Source organism: Lepidochelys kempii, chromosome 5 (genome assembly GCF_965140265.1).
Source record: "Lepidochelys kempii isolate rLepKem1 chromosome 5, rLepKem1.hap2, whole genome shotgun sequence".
Taxonomy (NCBI): domain Eukaryota; kingdom Metazoa; phylum Chordata; order Testudines; family Cheloniidae; genus Lepidochelys; species Lepidochelys kempii.
Window position 1 is genome coordinate 71,752,987 of NC_133260.1, and position 16,286 is coordinate 71,769,272.

A 16,286-nucleotide genomic window follows, 5' to 3' on the forward strand; every position below is an offset into this window, starting at 1 on the left:
ATAGGCACGTCTCGAAGAAATGCTACTCAGGTTGCCTGTGTTCTAGTGAAATGGGCCTCATCCTGTCCAGGGGAGTGAAATGCATCAACTGATAGTAAAGGAGGCTACAGCCAGAAATCCACTTATGGAGTCTCTGAGCAGATATCACTTGTCTCCGTGCTCACTCCCCTATCGCAACAAATAATCTAGGTGATTTTGTAATTGGTTTCATTCTTTGCAGGTCGAACACCAATGCTCGTCTGACATTGGGAGAGTGAAGTATCCTTTTCTCGCTTGAGGCATGAGGTTTCAGGAAGAACACCATTAAGTGAAGCAACTGGTTTATGTGGGAATTTGTAAATTACCTTTGGGATGAATTTCAGGTGGAGGCAAAGGGATACGTTCTCTTTATGAAATGTAGCATATAGAGTTTAGCCATGAGGGCCCCCAGCTCGTCCACCCTTCTGACCGACCTAATGTCAACCGGGAAGGTGACCTTCATAGACAGGTGGGACATAAAGCACACGGCTCAAAAGGTGGTCCAGTAAGTGTTGAAAGTAGGAGATTGAGATCCCACTGTGGTGCTGGCTTCACTACTTCCTAGTCAGACCCTTCAGAAATCTAGTTGTTACTGAACGAGTACAAATTAAATAGCCACCTACTGGAAGATGGAATGCACTGACTTTGCTAGATGGACCCACAATAAGAGAATAGACAGACCCAATGTCTTGAGAGTCTAAAACAGCAGGAATACCTGCAAGCCCTGATGATAACTGGTTCTGGTGCACTCAAGTAGAGAAATGGCTCCACCTGGCTAGATAACATTTTCTGGTAGAATCTTTCCTGCTATAATTAAAAATAGTTAGAACAGCATCCCAACAGGAATGTTCTAGGTCTGATGCCCATCCAAATACCAAGCCATGAGGTGAAGAGTGTCTGGGCTAGGAAGTCTAATCCTGCCATTCTCCTGAGTTAGAAGGTCTGCGAAGGACTCAATGCTCACGGGTTGACAGACTGACATTTGTAGGCGGTCTGCAATTTGAACTGTCTGGGCCAATAGGGTGAGATGAGAATGACTTGTGCTTTGTTGTGACAAATCTTCCACAGAACCTGGGGTATTAGTGGGATGGGAGGGAAGGAATACCTGAAGCAGTCTGTCCAGGACAGTGGGAGGGCATTGCCCCTTGAGTCCTGACCTGTGCTTCTCTGGAACAATATGTTGAACTTCTTGTTCATAGAATCATAGAAAGGTACAGCTGGATAGGACCTCAAGAGGTCAGCTAATCCAGCTCCTTGCACTGAGGTAGGACCAAGTACATTTGAGAACTGATTGTCTAACCTGTTCTTAAAAACCTCCAGTGATGGAAATTCCACACTCTCCCTTGGTAACCTATTCCAGTGCTACTCAACTGTCCTTATACTTAGAAAGTTTTTCCTAATATCTAACCTAAATCTCCCTTGCTGCACATTAAGCCCAGTACTACTTGTCCTACCTTCAGTGAACATGGAGAACAATTGATCACCATCCTCTTTATAACAGACCTTAACATATTTGAAGACTGTTATCAGATCCTCCCTCAGTCTTCTTTTCTCAAGACTAAACATGCTCAGATTTTTGTAACCTTTCCTCATAGGTCAGGTTTTCTAAACCTTTTATCATTTTTGTTGCTCTCCTGTGGACTCTCCCCAGTTTATTCACATCTTTCCTGAAGTGTGGCACCCAGAAATAGACACTATATTTCAGGTCGCAAGAGGGCATTCCCCACCGAAGGAAGATGTTTATCAGCACTGAATTGTGTAACTCCCACTTGTGATCAGTGGTGAAATGCCTACTCATGCTGTCCTCCAGCAAGTTCTGAGCACCTGGGAGGTACATCATAGAAATTGTGATGTGGTTCTGGATACACCGGTTCCATAGGTTGACCACTGTAGGGAGCCAGGGTGGCTTCCCTCCGAAACAGAGGGTAAAGAGCCACCCTCTCAACCTGAGTGGGTGGGGCCAGACCAAGCTTACGCCAATCCCTGGAAGGGGAGGGGTGGGACAGGAAGTACAAAGGGCGAGGCCCTTTGCCCAGTGGGAAGAGCACCAGGGAGGGAGACAGACACAGGCTGCTCCCTCGCGATCCTGCTGCCGACCCAGGGGAGGCCCTCGGCCAGGAGGAACCTGACCAGGAGGAAGGCCTGTGGCGACCAGGACTGTCAGCCGCTGAGTACCGAGAGGACCTGGAGGGGCCCGGCTGTAATCCAGGCCAGCGTGAGTCCGACACAGAGGGGGAGCTGGAGCTGCCAGCAGCGGAATACCCGGACGAGCTGGAGGGACCGGAGAGACCCGCTTGAGAGACCGGGTAGGAAGTAGCCCAGGGGCAGAACTGCACTGTGGGGTGGGTGTGTTTGGTCAGCGGGTGCAGATGGCCCCCCACTGACCGAGCGGCAGGACCTTCGCCTCCCGCCACTGTCAGGGCCCTGGGCTGGAACGCAGTGGAGTCGGGTGGGCCTGCGTTCCCCTACCCCGGCCAACCTGCCTTGGGTAGCAGAACCACGCGCTGCAGGCTCGTGCCGGCGCCCCCCTGCCCGAGGGGCGCGCTGCAGGCTCCAGCCACCACACCTTTCCCGCTAATTCCCCAGCACCCGAAAGGTATGACTAAGGCCCGCCAGTGGGACCAAAGTTCTCCATCGCCCCCTCGGGGCTCAGCGGTCTGATTGAAACCTGTCACACCCCCTTTACGCACAATGGAAAGGATTTTCCCCCTCCTTGTTTATTTGTAAGAAGACAGCTGTCATGTCATCTAACATTATCTAGGCATATCAGGATCGTATGAGTGGGAGGAATCCATTGCAGACTTGTCTGACTGCACTTAGTTCCAAGAGATTGATATGCATCCTGGCTTCCCAAGGTATCCACACACCTTGTGCCATCTGATTGTCCATGAGGGATGTGATCATGATTATCAGCATGTTGGATTCATCTACCAGGTAAGTGAAGTCCTGACATTGACGGGGATTGCCCCTATACTGTTCATGCTGTGTCTGTCTGGTGTATACACTGAAGGGAGCCAGACTTGTTGAATATGGAGATGCAGCCTGGTGAACAACGTTGTAAGGGCCAGACCGTGGACAGCCTGTGTGCATCGGTCAGTTACCAAGTTATGGTCAGGAGACGAATAGTTGGGTCAGGGTCAGGCACCAAGTTGCAGGTGGGAGGCAAGTAGCAGAGTTGGGGCTATTCATGGTCAGGAACCAGGGGACAGACTGCAGGCAAGTAATAGAGTTGGGAATGAACCAGGGTCAGAAGCTGGAGTCAAGGATTCACAGTGAGGCAAGCTCAGGAGCGGTAGCAAGTAGTTTGTCTGCATCATTGTTCAGACAGCTCCCCATGATGTCTTCCTGGTATCTATACCAACTTGAGCCAATCAGTGGGCTACAGGGGACTGCCACTCGGGCCCCACTGGGTGGTACTTCCTGAAGTGTCTAGCCCAGAACACACATGGTCCCAGATTCTAGTCCTGCAGGTTCTTACAGGCATTACCTAAATACAGGAGGCCATGTGGCCCAGCAAACAAAGACAGGCACAGACTGTCATTCAGGGTTTAAGAGTGACTCGGTTTATCAGACTGCTCCGGGTATGGAATTTGTCTACAGGGAGGTAGGCCCTTGCTGAGATCAAGTCCAGGTTTGCCCTATAAAGTCTATGAGCTGCATGGGAGTCAAAGTAGACTTTTACTTGTTTATGCAGATTCCCAAGGATGCCAGCAGGAGGATAAAGGACAAGGTTGCTGACTGAACTTCCAGATAGGATCTGACTGTTAGAAGCCAGGTGTCCACATACAGGAAGATGGTGTAGCTGTTTCATCTCATCTAATCTGTGTTGCCACCACTGAGAGGACCTTGGCGAAAATCTTTGATATTGTTGCCAGACCGAACAGGAGCGCACCCTGAACTGGTAGTGTTCCTGTCCTATCTGAAACCTGAGAAACCTTCTGTGGGATGGGTGAACGTCTACATGAAAATAAGCATCTTTCACGACAAGAGCTGCAAAGCACGTCTTTTTCCAAGGAGGGAATTACTGATGCCAATATAACTATGCAGAATTTTAATTTGTGAATAAAATATTCAGCTGAGATAGGTCAACAATGGGCATCCATCCACCCTTTTTCTTGGGTACTATCAACTAGCTGGAGTAGAACCCGTTTTCTTGATGGTGAGGTGGCACTTGTGCTATAGCGCCTCGCTCGAGGAGTGTTCAGCTCCTAGTGGAGGAGCTCCTCATGAGTGGTGCCTAAAGAGGGGCCAGGAAGGAGGTTTTGGAGGAGAAAAAAACTTGATGGTGTAACCAAAATGGATGATACCCACTTGTCTGTTATAGCTCTCCAGTTGCAGGCAAAGTATTCTAGGCACCACCAAAGGAAACTTTGGAAACGGGTGGGGATGGCATTATTGTTATGTCACAACTCTCGAATGTCCTGCCAAAAGTAACCATTGACCGGTGGATGAAGTCGGGTGGCTGTTGAGGTGGATGGGGCTGCATACTTTGCCCTTTGCACCCTTTGATGTTTCTGTGGCAGTTCATATGATCACTGGTGGTAGAAATTGTGATGTGGTTCTGGATACAAAATGGACTCTTTAAAAAATTGTTCTAACACTAATCCTACTGCTATGATTTATCTGCCATTATTGGTGTTCTGATACTAAAGTAACAGGTATTTTGGAAATACCTTTGATATATAGAATCCTTTCATATATGAATAGCTGCAGTTTTTCCTACTTTTGTCCAATAAAATCTGAACTTTATTTTGCATTACCTGAACTTTCTGACAGGGTTGGTGTACATGGTTTTATTTGCTTTTACAATAATCCTTATTATGTCAACTTCTGCTGTGGAATATAAATAGATTATTAAATTTTAAGAACCCTAAATTTAAACAACTTTAGGAGTCTTGTGGAATCATTAACTCATGTCTGTTTTTTATCAAACTCAGTCCCTTGACATTATCCGAATATAGTGTTTGTATTTAAACCCACTAATGGGAAGAGAGCATAGTGATACCAAAAGAAAAAAAAAACACTTTCTTGGAAGTTCATGCACTGTGCTGTATGTTATTAACCAGAAATATTGAAACTTGATGGATTTTTACATGTGTATGTTTTAGAAATACCCAAGGTATTTAGAACATAGTCTAGACAACTGGTTGACAAGTTTAATTTTTAAATTGGAACTACCTGTTAAATAAAAACATTAAATATTGTCCTAAACCAGTAGTCTGAGTTTATTTTTTCTCTCAACCATATATATATATATATATATATATACACACACACACAAAGTAAAAATAGCCAAATCAACATTTTATCAAAATTTGTAATAAAACAAAAAAAGCGAAGTTAGAAAAGAATTTCACATCTTTTTGAATGTCATTTTACAAAAGGTAAAAATGTTACAGTTTTGATAGAAGTGTCAATTATAAAATGACCACATTTTCAAAATTGAGAACTAGCAACATTTCTTAGGGTCACAACGAATCATACAAAACACTTTTTAATGACTTCTGGTGCTGCTACTTACTCAACATTATCCTCCTCAGAGTGGAGGATATCCAGTAACTAACTTTTATAAATACAACTCTGAGTAAATTTTGTTAACATTCACTTTGAGCAAAAGAACAGCTTTAATAGTTTTCATCCTCATTAAACTTTTCTCTTTACTCCAAATGTCGTTCATCACATTGAACACTCAGTCTTGAACAAACATTTTGTAGTTATTAAAAAAAAACACTTTGACTGATGAATTTCAGTCATCACAAAAGAAGTTCCCAGGAAACTGGGACATCATATAAAAAAAGAGGACTGTCCCTATTTTACCAGGACTGCAACTATAAGCAGAGAATTTCCATGGCACAAAAAAAGAGTCTGGTAAAAATAGCTCTACCACTGCAAGATGGAGATATTTGGAATGATTCTGAGTCCCATATCAGTATTACACCAGTATAACTCCACTAGAGTTTCTCTTCATTTTCACAGGGGTAGGTGAAAAGATAATGAGGCCTTTTCTGCTCAGTACTTATCTGAATTGGGGAAGTGTCTGAAATATGGATCTGGGTACAGTGACTACTCAGAGATCATGATGAAAATGTGATTTCCTAAATCACCTATCATCTCAGAATCTCACTCTACATACTACTGAGTACATCCTATGGTGAGAGAACTCAAATTAAACAAAGTGACTCTGGCATCTATACCCACTGTTGTCAAATCTCATGATTTCATCATGAGTGTCATGTTATTTGGTATTTTTCTTAAACCCCCAGCTTCTGGAGACATGTTCTTCCATGAGAATCTCAGTATTCCTTTAAAAAAATAGTTCTCCCCATACCCGCAGAGCAGGGCCAGCTCCAGCGTTTTTGCCGCCCCAAGCGGCAAAAAAAACAAACAAACCCAACCTTGCCACTGAACACGGAGGCGAAGTGATAGTGCGAAACGCGCTCTGATGGAGCGGCCGCCAAATTCCCACCGCCGCCAAGGATGGATTGCCGCCCCAGAGCCCGACCTCCTGCCGCCTCTTTCCATTTGCTGCCCCAGGCACCTGCTTGGTTCGCTGGTGCCTGGAGCCAGCCCTGCTGCAGAGAAAAGCTTGAAAATCTGACCTGAGTGTACCCTACAGGCTCAAAAATCAGAAGGCTAAAATAAAAAATTCAACACCTATTATATATGTAAAAAATCCTTATTTTTAAGAAAATGTCATGATTTGTTGGGGCCTGACTAATGATTTTGAATGTTTGGGGTTGACAATACTGCATACAACAAATGAGATGTGCCCTGTGGTATCCCATGATAATATATAGTCTTCTCAGGCAAAGGACTGTGCTTGAATATATGTTTGCACAGTGCCTAGTAGATCAGGGCCCTGATCCTGAAAAGACAAGGTATAGTACAGCACCATAAATATTAATGGCCTGATCTTCCAGACCGCACCTAACCTAGGCTGCTCCGAAATCAGAATGGTAGCATTTTACACCCACTACTTTGCACAGGTGTAAACATCCATGCAAGGCACTGGTGAATCAGGTCCTAAAGCAATAATAATAATGTATTATAAACTATGCATTTTCATTATTGAGTAAACCAGAATCTTTGGGTAGCAGTAGATGGGGGTCATATAAACATTGTCCCAGGGAGAATACCCCTAAGGAACTCTTATAATGGAGCACTTAACAAAAAGGATAAATAACCTTTTCATCAGGCAATCTAGTCTCCAGCATTTTGAAAGCTGCTCAAAATGCCATTCTGATCACAATAGAATGCTACAGAACAATGAGGGATCCTGAACACTGCTCCATGATTTATGATTTATAAACAGAGCAAAATTTTACTGTAACCCTTTCCCAACTAAATTAAACCAGAAAGTGGCTAAGAGCACAGCACAGTCAGCTATTCATACCGTACACTTGAACCTATGAAGGAAACTCTCCAAACCTAACACCAAATTAGAAAATTAACCTTGCTTGTTTGGTGCTAACACCCTGGAGTGCCAATTAATTTTGTGAGTGTTTAGCTAGGAGAAAACCAGATTTGCAGATTTTAAGGGTAAAGAAAAGAAATTTGTTTTTTCTCTTTTTTTAAAATTGAAGTACAGTGATTAATGTTTATGTTCCGCTCTTTGGAATTTTATTGCAGTGTTATGGCTCCAAATTCCAAAGTAGAAAAAAAATCTAATAGACAATCTATTTAGTAAATGAACAAACAGTGGTTAGTAAACATTAACAACTGTGGTCAAACATGGCCCATTTATTTTTCTAAAAACCCATGACTTAAAGTTTTATAGAAAAAATATTATAAAGAAAATCAACACTAAGGCCTTGATTCTGACCTCATTTATACTGGTGAAAATCACAGTAACTCCAGTGGAGACAGTGAAGATACACTGGGATGAAACCAATGTAATGGGACAGCTAAATAAGGTTTTATACTTTGCTCATAGTTCATAGATTACAAGTATCTAGCATATGTTTAGAGCACCCAAATCTCCTAATATGCCTAGGCTACTAGCATTTTATGTGTTGCAGTAAAACAGATAATTAAAAAGCCTCCTTTAAAGTCATTCACTTTAATGGAACTGGTACACATCAAATACATAGAGATTAAAGCTTCCTTGTCTGATTTTTCTCTAATACCTGAATGGCTGATATATGTAACGTTTCAAGAAAGGGATAATAAGAGGGATGCTTTTGTACAGCTTTAATCTGGTTCCTGGGAAGATAATCTGCCAAGCCAAAATCAAACTGTCTATCCCATCAAGAGAACCAGATCATTTTTAATTAATATTTTTAGGAATAAACCTGAAGTTTTCCTCTCTTCACTATGTACACTCCCTCCTCCAGATCTCCATTTTAAGCCCCAAATATATTTAACAAGCACACACAAAAATTAAATGTTTCCATCATTATCCTCTCAGCATCTGCTCCCACTCTTACTATGGGGTTCAGTCACTGGCTGCCATGCTAATAAGTTTAGACCCATGTAATAATGGGCCAATGTGACAATGAAGTACTCTGAGCCACTCAGTGTTACATGGGATTGCTAACCCTATCAGTACAGTGGTGAGAACAATGGGAAATGGACAATATGTGGTAAATTCAATGTTTTTATATAATCAGTCATGACAATCAGCACAGGGCCACTAAAGCAGTGGTTCTCAAACTTTTGTACTGGTGACCCCTTTCACACAGCAAGCCTGAGTGCGACCCCCCTTATAAATTAAAAAAATATTTTTATATATTTAACACCATTATAAATGCTGGCTGCAAAGCAGGGTTTGGGGTTGAGGCTGATAGCTCACAAGCCCCCATGTAATAACCTCGCAACCCCATGAGGGGTCCCGACCCCCAGTTTGAGAACCCCTGCACTAGAGGAACTGGAGGTGGCGGGTGGCAGAAAAGTTTATTTTTATGAGATAAGGGAGGGAGTACGGATTTTAAGGGCTAGATTGTGTGATTTATACACAGTCCCACATTGGAGGGAATGTGGAGCAGTTCCCTCCCAAGGGGAACTCCAGGATAGATTGTGGCTCAGGAAACACAGTCCCATCCAGAACTCCCAGGTGTATGGGGGAGTGTGCATAGTGCACCATCCCTAGCCATGGCTCTCCATCCTCACCACAGGAGCTCTGACTGTGCCTATCCCTTGTACAGGGGGACACAAGCACAAGGCAAAAAATAAAGCAAAAGTTAAACCATCCCCAACAGGCTGCTAACATAAATGGTGCTTGGCACAAAACATTTTAAGGAATATATAATTCATATTAGGAGACAGGCAAAATCAAGTCAAATAAATCAGTGTAAAATGCTAAGCAATGCATGTTTAATTCTATTACACCATGCCAGAAAATATAATATTATGAATGGTTAGTTATCATGACAACTGGTACAATTCTAACTATCCTAAAAAAATGTATTTATTTTAATAAGCTATGTCATATTACTCTCCCAGATACCTTCAGCAGGGAAAGCTTTAAATAACTCATAACACTACTTCATCCTACCAAACTCATCTCCTAAATCAAAATTATTCTGTAGGATTTAAAGTCTGCTATTAGCTCATATTTTTATCAAATGATGCATAATATGAATCAAGTGAGGCAGAATTGATTTACTGAGTTAATAGGACTCAACATGATTACATTCAAGAAAGAGTCTATGTGAAAAGTGTAGGTTTTATACCAATGAGATGTAGCAGAGCCTGTCACATGAGGTATCCAATTATACTCCAGCATGGAGAGAGAAACATTAACCCACCCTTCACCTCTGAAAATCTTTTTAAACAGAGAAAGCGGGCTAACCTGGTTTATCAACGTACATGCCCATATGCAAAATGAAAAATGAGGTTTCAAACAGATGCTCATTTATATGCAAGGATGTTACAAGTGTCAGGACAGCCTGTCAGAGGAACATGCATGTCTTTCTTTTATAATGCTTCTTGCTCTCCATGGAGAACGTTCTGGCTCTCTCCCCTTTCCCCTTAACCAAGAGGTTAAGTGACATATGCAACACGTATTCATTTTCGTCGATAGTCATTTAGAAGTAAGGCACACCCACCAACAGAAAGTGGCTGTACTTTTGGGACTCATTTGGTGATAAATGGTTTACTGAGTACATAAGTTAAATTAAAAATAAAATACTCTACACATCGGTGCATGTGAAAGAGGCTATAGACATATGCATATATATGTGGACATGGGGAAAAAAATTTTTTTTATTTAAATTTGTGAGCTACAAAATTTTGTAACTCAACAAAACAACACAGAAATGCACTGCTTGTGGAATTTTGCACATCACTACAGGCAAACAAATATATATAATAGGTCTCAGTTTTCTCACAACCATAGAAAAATGACAGCAACTATCAATGAGCACAGAACATCTGCCACTGAAACAATAGAGTAGTAAAGAATACAAGACACTCAAGTGCCCATACTGAACAGATACTGGAGATTTATGTTACAGCTGACAGGATCACTCACTGAGTAGCCATGTACTTTTCTGCAAAATTAGAGGAGAGAGATGAGGCAGGAAATGAGATCCATTTCAAACTATCAACAGAAATACTGAATAGTGCAGCTGAAAGGATGTCTATGCCAAATGTTGTATGCAGTGTTATGTAGCCATGTTGGTCTCAGAATATTAGAGAGACAAGATGGGTGAGGTAATATTTTTTATTGGTCCACCTTGTTTTTCCAAATCCATCAGAGTCCTACTGTTGTTTTCAAAAAGCAAAAATCAGGCTATGTCTATACCATGAGCTAGAGATGCGACTGTCCTGCTCATGTACACATACTCACGCTAGCTCTCATCAAGCTAGCACGAGTATAAATAGCCGTGTACCCATGGTAGCACTCATAGCAGCAGCAGAGACACGTCTGAGCCGTGCCAAATACATACCCACTGGTTTGCGGCAGGTTTGTACTTGGCACATGTCTCTGCTGCCACAACCAGTGCTACCATGGCTACACTGCTATTTACAGTCATGCTAGCTTGATGAGAGCTAGTGCAAGGACATGCGTGAGCTGGGGAGCCACATCCCTAGCTCACAGTGTAGGCGTTGCCTTAGTTTCAAGAGGAAGCTAGTCTCTGACATGTTTATGCACCGACACACCTCTGCCGCATAAAGTAGCCTGTAAGCAAAGGAGTGCCTCTCTTCATATGCATAGCTCGGACAATCATATACTGTAAATTGTTTACATTTTCTGAGAACGGTAAAGTAGTTCCACCCCTTCCTGAGGGTTGCAACTAACAGGCACAGAGGGGGAAGTAATGCTACCGTTGCAAGCACTAACTTTTGCTTAAAAATCAAACAGGTGAGACCTGTAACCAGCACAGAACATTCCTGGATCCAGATAACTGCCCTCTGCATTCCATTCCAGGAGGCTGTAAGCTCCTTCATTAGAAGGAAATGATATTGAGAAAAGCTTATGAAGAAAATCTTTCAGTGTTTCCAATGCAGTTTTCCCTCTAACTCATGTTTAATACAGATGGGGAACATCTGCCCCATGATATGAATAGCTATATAAACAGATTAGGAAATAAATACACAATAATAATGATGATCATTTATATGGTGCTATACTGGTGGGATTTTCAAAAGCTTTCCATGTTGGCCTGACTCTGCTCCCAAATCTATCACAGACTTCAATGTGAGCAAAGTAAAACCAATGCTGAGTGCTTTTAAAAATCCCACTCTATATATTTTAAGCATTAGACATTAACTAATTAATACTCACAACCCCCAATGCGAGGCAGGTACAATAGTAACCATTACTACCTTAATTTTGACAGTCGGGCAAATCAATCAATCTCTCTGCCTCAAGTGCCCCAAGACCACAGAGCCTGGTGGCAAAGCTAGGACTAGATTCCAGTTTCCTAGCTCCCAATCAATGCTCTAGCCACTAGATAACTATTTAGGTAGTTAGTAAGATGGAACAGATGATAAAACAGTATCCTCATAAAACATTACCATTCTATAAATGCAAAGATATAGGAAGAAATTAAGATAATGACTCACTGGCATTTATTCCACGATCAAGCAGTTGGATTTCAGGGTTGTTGGGATGCTCGTTGTTTTGGGGTTTGGGTTTTTTGTTTTGTTTTTTGTTTCTTATTTTAGTGTTTCCTATTTATTCTATAAAAATCTTGTCAAATGTGATGCACAAATATCAGAAAATGTAATGGAGAAAAGATGAAAATATTAAACACAACATTAAGATTAAAAAGTAAAAAAATCTATAATTTCACCACATTAGTAACCATATAGGCTAGGTTTAAAAAACTGGGGCTCTTGAATGCCTCTAATATTTCAATTAACTTGTGATAAGAAGAAAACTTGGCTAAATTTTCAAGTATTATTGACTAAATCTTCAATCCTGCAAACACTTGTGCACATGTTTAATTTTATGCACAGGGGTAATCCCACTGAAGTCAATTAAACTACTCATGCATGGAAAGTTAAGTACATGCGTAAGTACTCGTCTGGATAGAGGCCTAAAATCGTAAAACCTATTGTTTCTATTACTAAAATTCAGGAACTATTTATTATGTTGGGGCCAATTCCTGCAGTCACCTCTTAGTCCTAAATATCCCCACCTAGCTGCCAAATCTTCCAGCTTCCCCCTGACATTTTGACAATGCAGTTATGAGTTTTCAACCCACATATCTAAATCACACTGAAAATCCAAAGGAGGGTGGCAACTTAAATTCAATCTAACATCAAAATAAACATCACAAGTTTTGTTAGACTGATTGGACTGTATTGGAGAGAAACAGTGAGGGGAAGAATCCTTGGGTGAAGCAGTGATGCATAATTCTGGGATGCCAGAGGAATTATGTAGGTCTAATATTCTGCTTAAGACACAAGACCTTGCTCACAGAGTCTCTCGGCTTGTGTAGATGGCCCCACATTCTGGACTACAGGGATATGAACTGCAGCGTACACTAGCATGCTGCACTGTAACTCCCTCATGTGGACACTACAAGCACAAACTAAAAGTTTGGGTTAATAAAGTTCTCTTTAAACAGGACTTAAGTTAATGAGAACTAGGTGCCTTTTCATTTGCACCTGCAGCATCCACAGAGGGGAGTTACAGTACAGCATGCTAGGGTGAGCTGCAATTCACACTCACATAGTCCAAACTGCAGAGTGCTATGAACATAGCAAATAAAAGAAATTCCTTTTGATTACATGTTTTCAGGCTACTCTACTGTACTATATATTTGAATCTACAAAAATGTACTTCTATCACTAATCCACACTCCTTTGTCACTTTTATTCATAAAGTTGGAAATCTTAGCTCCAGCTAATGTTAGTATATTTATGTCAGTCTAAAACAAAAATAGGGTAGAAAACACATTTTAAAGAGAAACTTCAGGAAAATTTAGTAATTTCAGCTTGACTTCCTGAAAACAGAGTGAATCATCTTTGGCCAAAGAAAAGGCTTCTTCTTAGACAAAATAAACAGAAGTGTTCAAATAGGGCTTACCAGTCTGTTGTGTTTGTGCCATTCTTTTTGGATAAGTCTTACTACGACTTCTTTCAACATTTTGGTCAGGCCGAGGAAGCTGGACAGAAAGTTCTCTGCTCATCTGCAAAGCTGTCCTGCCACTTGAAAATGCAACAAAATCAATATGATGGACAAATGGAAAATTGCAAAGTGAACCTTAAAGAAATTTAACATTTTTAGTTAGAGCAATTATGCTGGTTGGGAGACCAATGAATTAGTCATCAACCTTTTACCCATGGAACCTTGAGTCAAGTTCTAATATTCCTGCTCACACAGCAGGTTGTGTGGTATTAACTACAGTGCTATTCATTGTGATTTTGTTTCAAATCATACCTTGGCACAACTGCCAACAGATCATGCCATTCTCTCCTGCATTTGGTATTTTTCCAACTGAGTGTAAGGAAACAGTTCCAGAATCCACACAAAATGCTACTTTACTGAGAATTAAGACAGTAGCCAACACAGTTTGGCCTTTTTTTTGGCTTCACGATAACCTTCAAGCATGTAATTTGATTGCTGTCATTTTATTTCCTGAATTAATTTTTAGAGTCATTTGTCTTACTAAAATATACCTTAACTTTCCTCTGTTTGAGGCAACACATTGCTGCCTTAATATTTCACAGCATCAAAATGGGAATGATAAAGTGACACCAAACTCAGTGCAATGCCAGACTGCAACAAGCTGTTAACACCAAAAAATTATAGGACCTAATTTTCATTTATGCTAAGGCCCCTTTTCATTGCAAAAGCAATGTAAAAGGGACTTCACAGTGTGAGAAATTATATTTACACCCATTTTAAAGCTCTGTCATACATGACTACACAGTGTAAAAAGTTGCCTTAGTATAAATGTGAATTAGGCCATAGGTTGTAAATATAGGCACTTGTTCCTGAAAAACATATCGCCTTGTGCACCCACTGCAGCTCTCAAATTTTTCTCTCTTTTAGACATTAGGGAAAAAACAAAAATTAATTAAAGTAATTAAAACCTAAGCGTTTCTGTGTTAACAATAATGGGGAAAGATATTAAACAAACAAAAAATTAAATGTATAATAGAGACAAGCTTCATAACATACAATGAACAAATAAGGTAAATCTCTGTATCACAAAAAACTGTGACCCCAGTTTGGACCTATGTTACTGAACTGTTTTCAGTAAAATTAAGTTACACTTCCCCTCTCCCTGTAAAAAACAAAACAAAACAAAACCAGATAGTAAGACTAAAAATTTATTCTAGAATTTCTGGATTTAACCTTAAAGTGATATGAATCATAAATGACAAATGCAGGTTTATCCAAAACATCTGTGAATGAACAAATAAGATATATTAACCAGATAGCACTATGAATTTTATTTATTTTCTGCTGTCACACAATAAGATCAATTAAACACTAACATTATTTTACTAATAACACTAATACTATCTAACAGTATTTCAGTTTCAACAAAAATAAAATGCAGAGACTTTTACATTTTTTTATAAATCGCTCTTACATTTATTTTAAATTAAGGTTTTTGGAAAGATCATTTCTAGCAGTAATTCCCAGTTGCCACATCTGCAGTGCAATGATTTAAAAACATTCAGGAGCATTTCTAATGAGTGAAGAGCAATGATACCATGTGTTAAGCATTGTAATTAGTATTTGAGTTATGTGAACATCTATTTGCATCAATCCTTTTTTTTTTTTAATTTCTTTAAACATCAGAAAATATATTTAAGGGGAAAAAACCATCAGATTGGATCAAAGTATTATTGGTTTTAAGTTTCAAATTATTTTATTCTGCAGGCTAGGCAAAAAATATTAACAAATGTTATAGCTCTGCAACCATGTTAACCTTTGTAAGCCCCCAACAGCAGCCTTCATTAATCCCCTTTGGGCACCACCAAATCTAAACAACTAATCTGATAATGGGGAGTTCAGCTTGCTTACAAACTACCAGACTCCAAACAAACAAATAACCCAGAGGCTAACAAGAAAAGGTTATGACCCCCTCTCCTCAGGCATGGAATTACAGCTTCTGTCTTGAGCTTACACTACATATGCAGAAGTGCAGTTTTATTGTTGCCCCTCAACGATACAACCCACCCCCAAAAAACAATGAAATAAAGAACAGGTGGGGTAGTGGGAATCAGATCTACAGTGCAAGCAAACAGTTGATGCTTTAAGCACATGAAGATGCTGTTAATTACAGTTGCCAATATGCATTTAATGAAGCAACAGTTACTGAATCTCAAATACCAACCAATTAAATAATGTTCACTATCATATTGGTAATCAATACGCTTCAAATGCCCAGTAGCTGAACTGTAATAGGATAGTCCCAATCTTTTTTAAAATTCCAAGTTATTAAAACAGTAACCCAGGTCTGGGGAAAACCCTTGCAGATCAACACAGCACAAGTAAGGATTCCTTTTTCCCTTCTGGTGATAAGAGAAGATATTATCTGGAATGTTTAAAAAACATTTTTGCAGTCGACAAAGACCCATCCCAAGAGGTGAATTCATTATCACCACCAGCCACCTTGATGCTGTATGCAGACAGCCTGTGACAAATGAAGGGGGAAGGTATGAGACTAGAGCACCAGGGGCAGAAATACTTAAGTGTGGCCAACTGCAACAAAAAAATGTTAAATCTCATGCCATGGGTGCAATGGAGGCAAAATTTCTTCTCCTACAGCAAAGCGTCTGCCACATCCCAATCAGCAGAACTGTTCCAGGCGGTAGACAGCCTGGGTCCTCTCTACTCTGGCACAGAATCAAGTATT

The 16,286-nt window shown here is 40.6% G+C and overlaps 1 protein-coding gene across 4 annotated transcripts in view; it reads right to left on the reverse strand.

The window, feature by feature from the left end:
- EPB41L4A (erythrocyte membrane protein band 4.1 like 4A) overlaps positions 1 to 16,286 on the reverse strand; it is a 222,493-nt gene that overhangs the window by 57,471 nt on the left and 148,736 nt on the right. For all 4 annotated transcript variants that reach the window (XM_073344691.1, XM_073344692.1, XM_073344693.1 and 1 more), the window contains one exon: positions 13,499 to 13,620. In XM_073344691.1, coding sequence (XP_073200792.1) covers positions 13,499 to 13,620 — 122 coding nt within the window. The remainder of the gene's footprint in view (positions 1 to 13,498; positions 13,621 to 16,286) is intronic.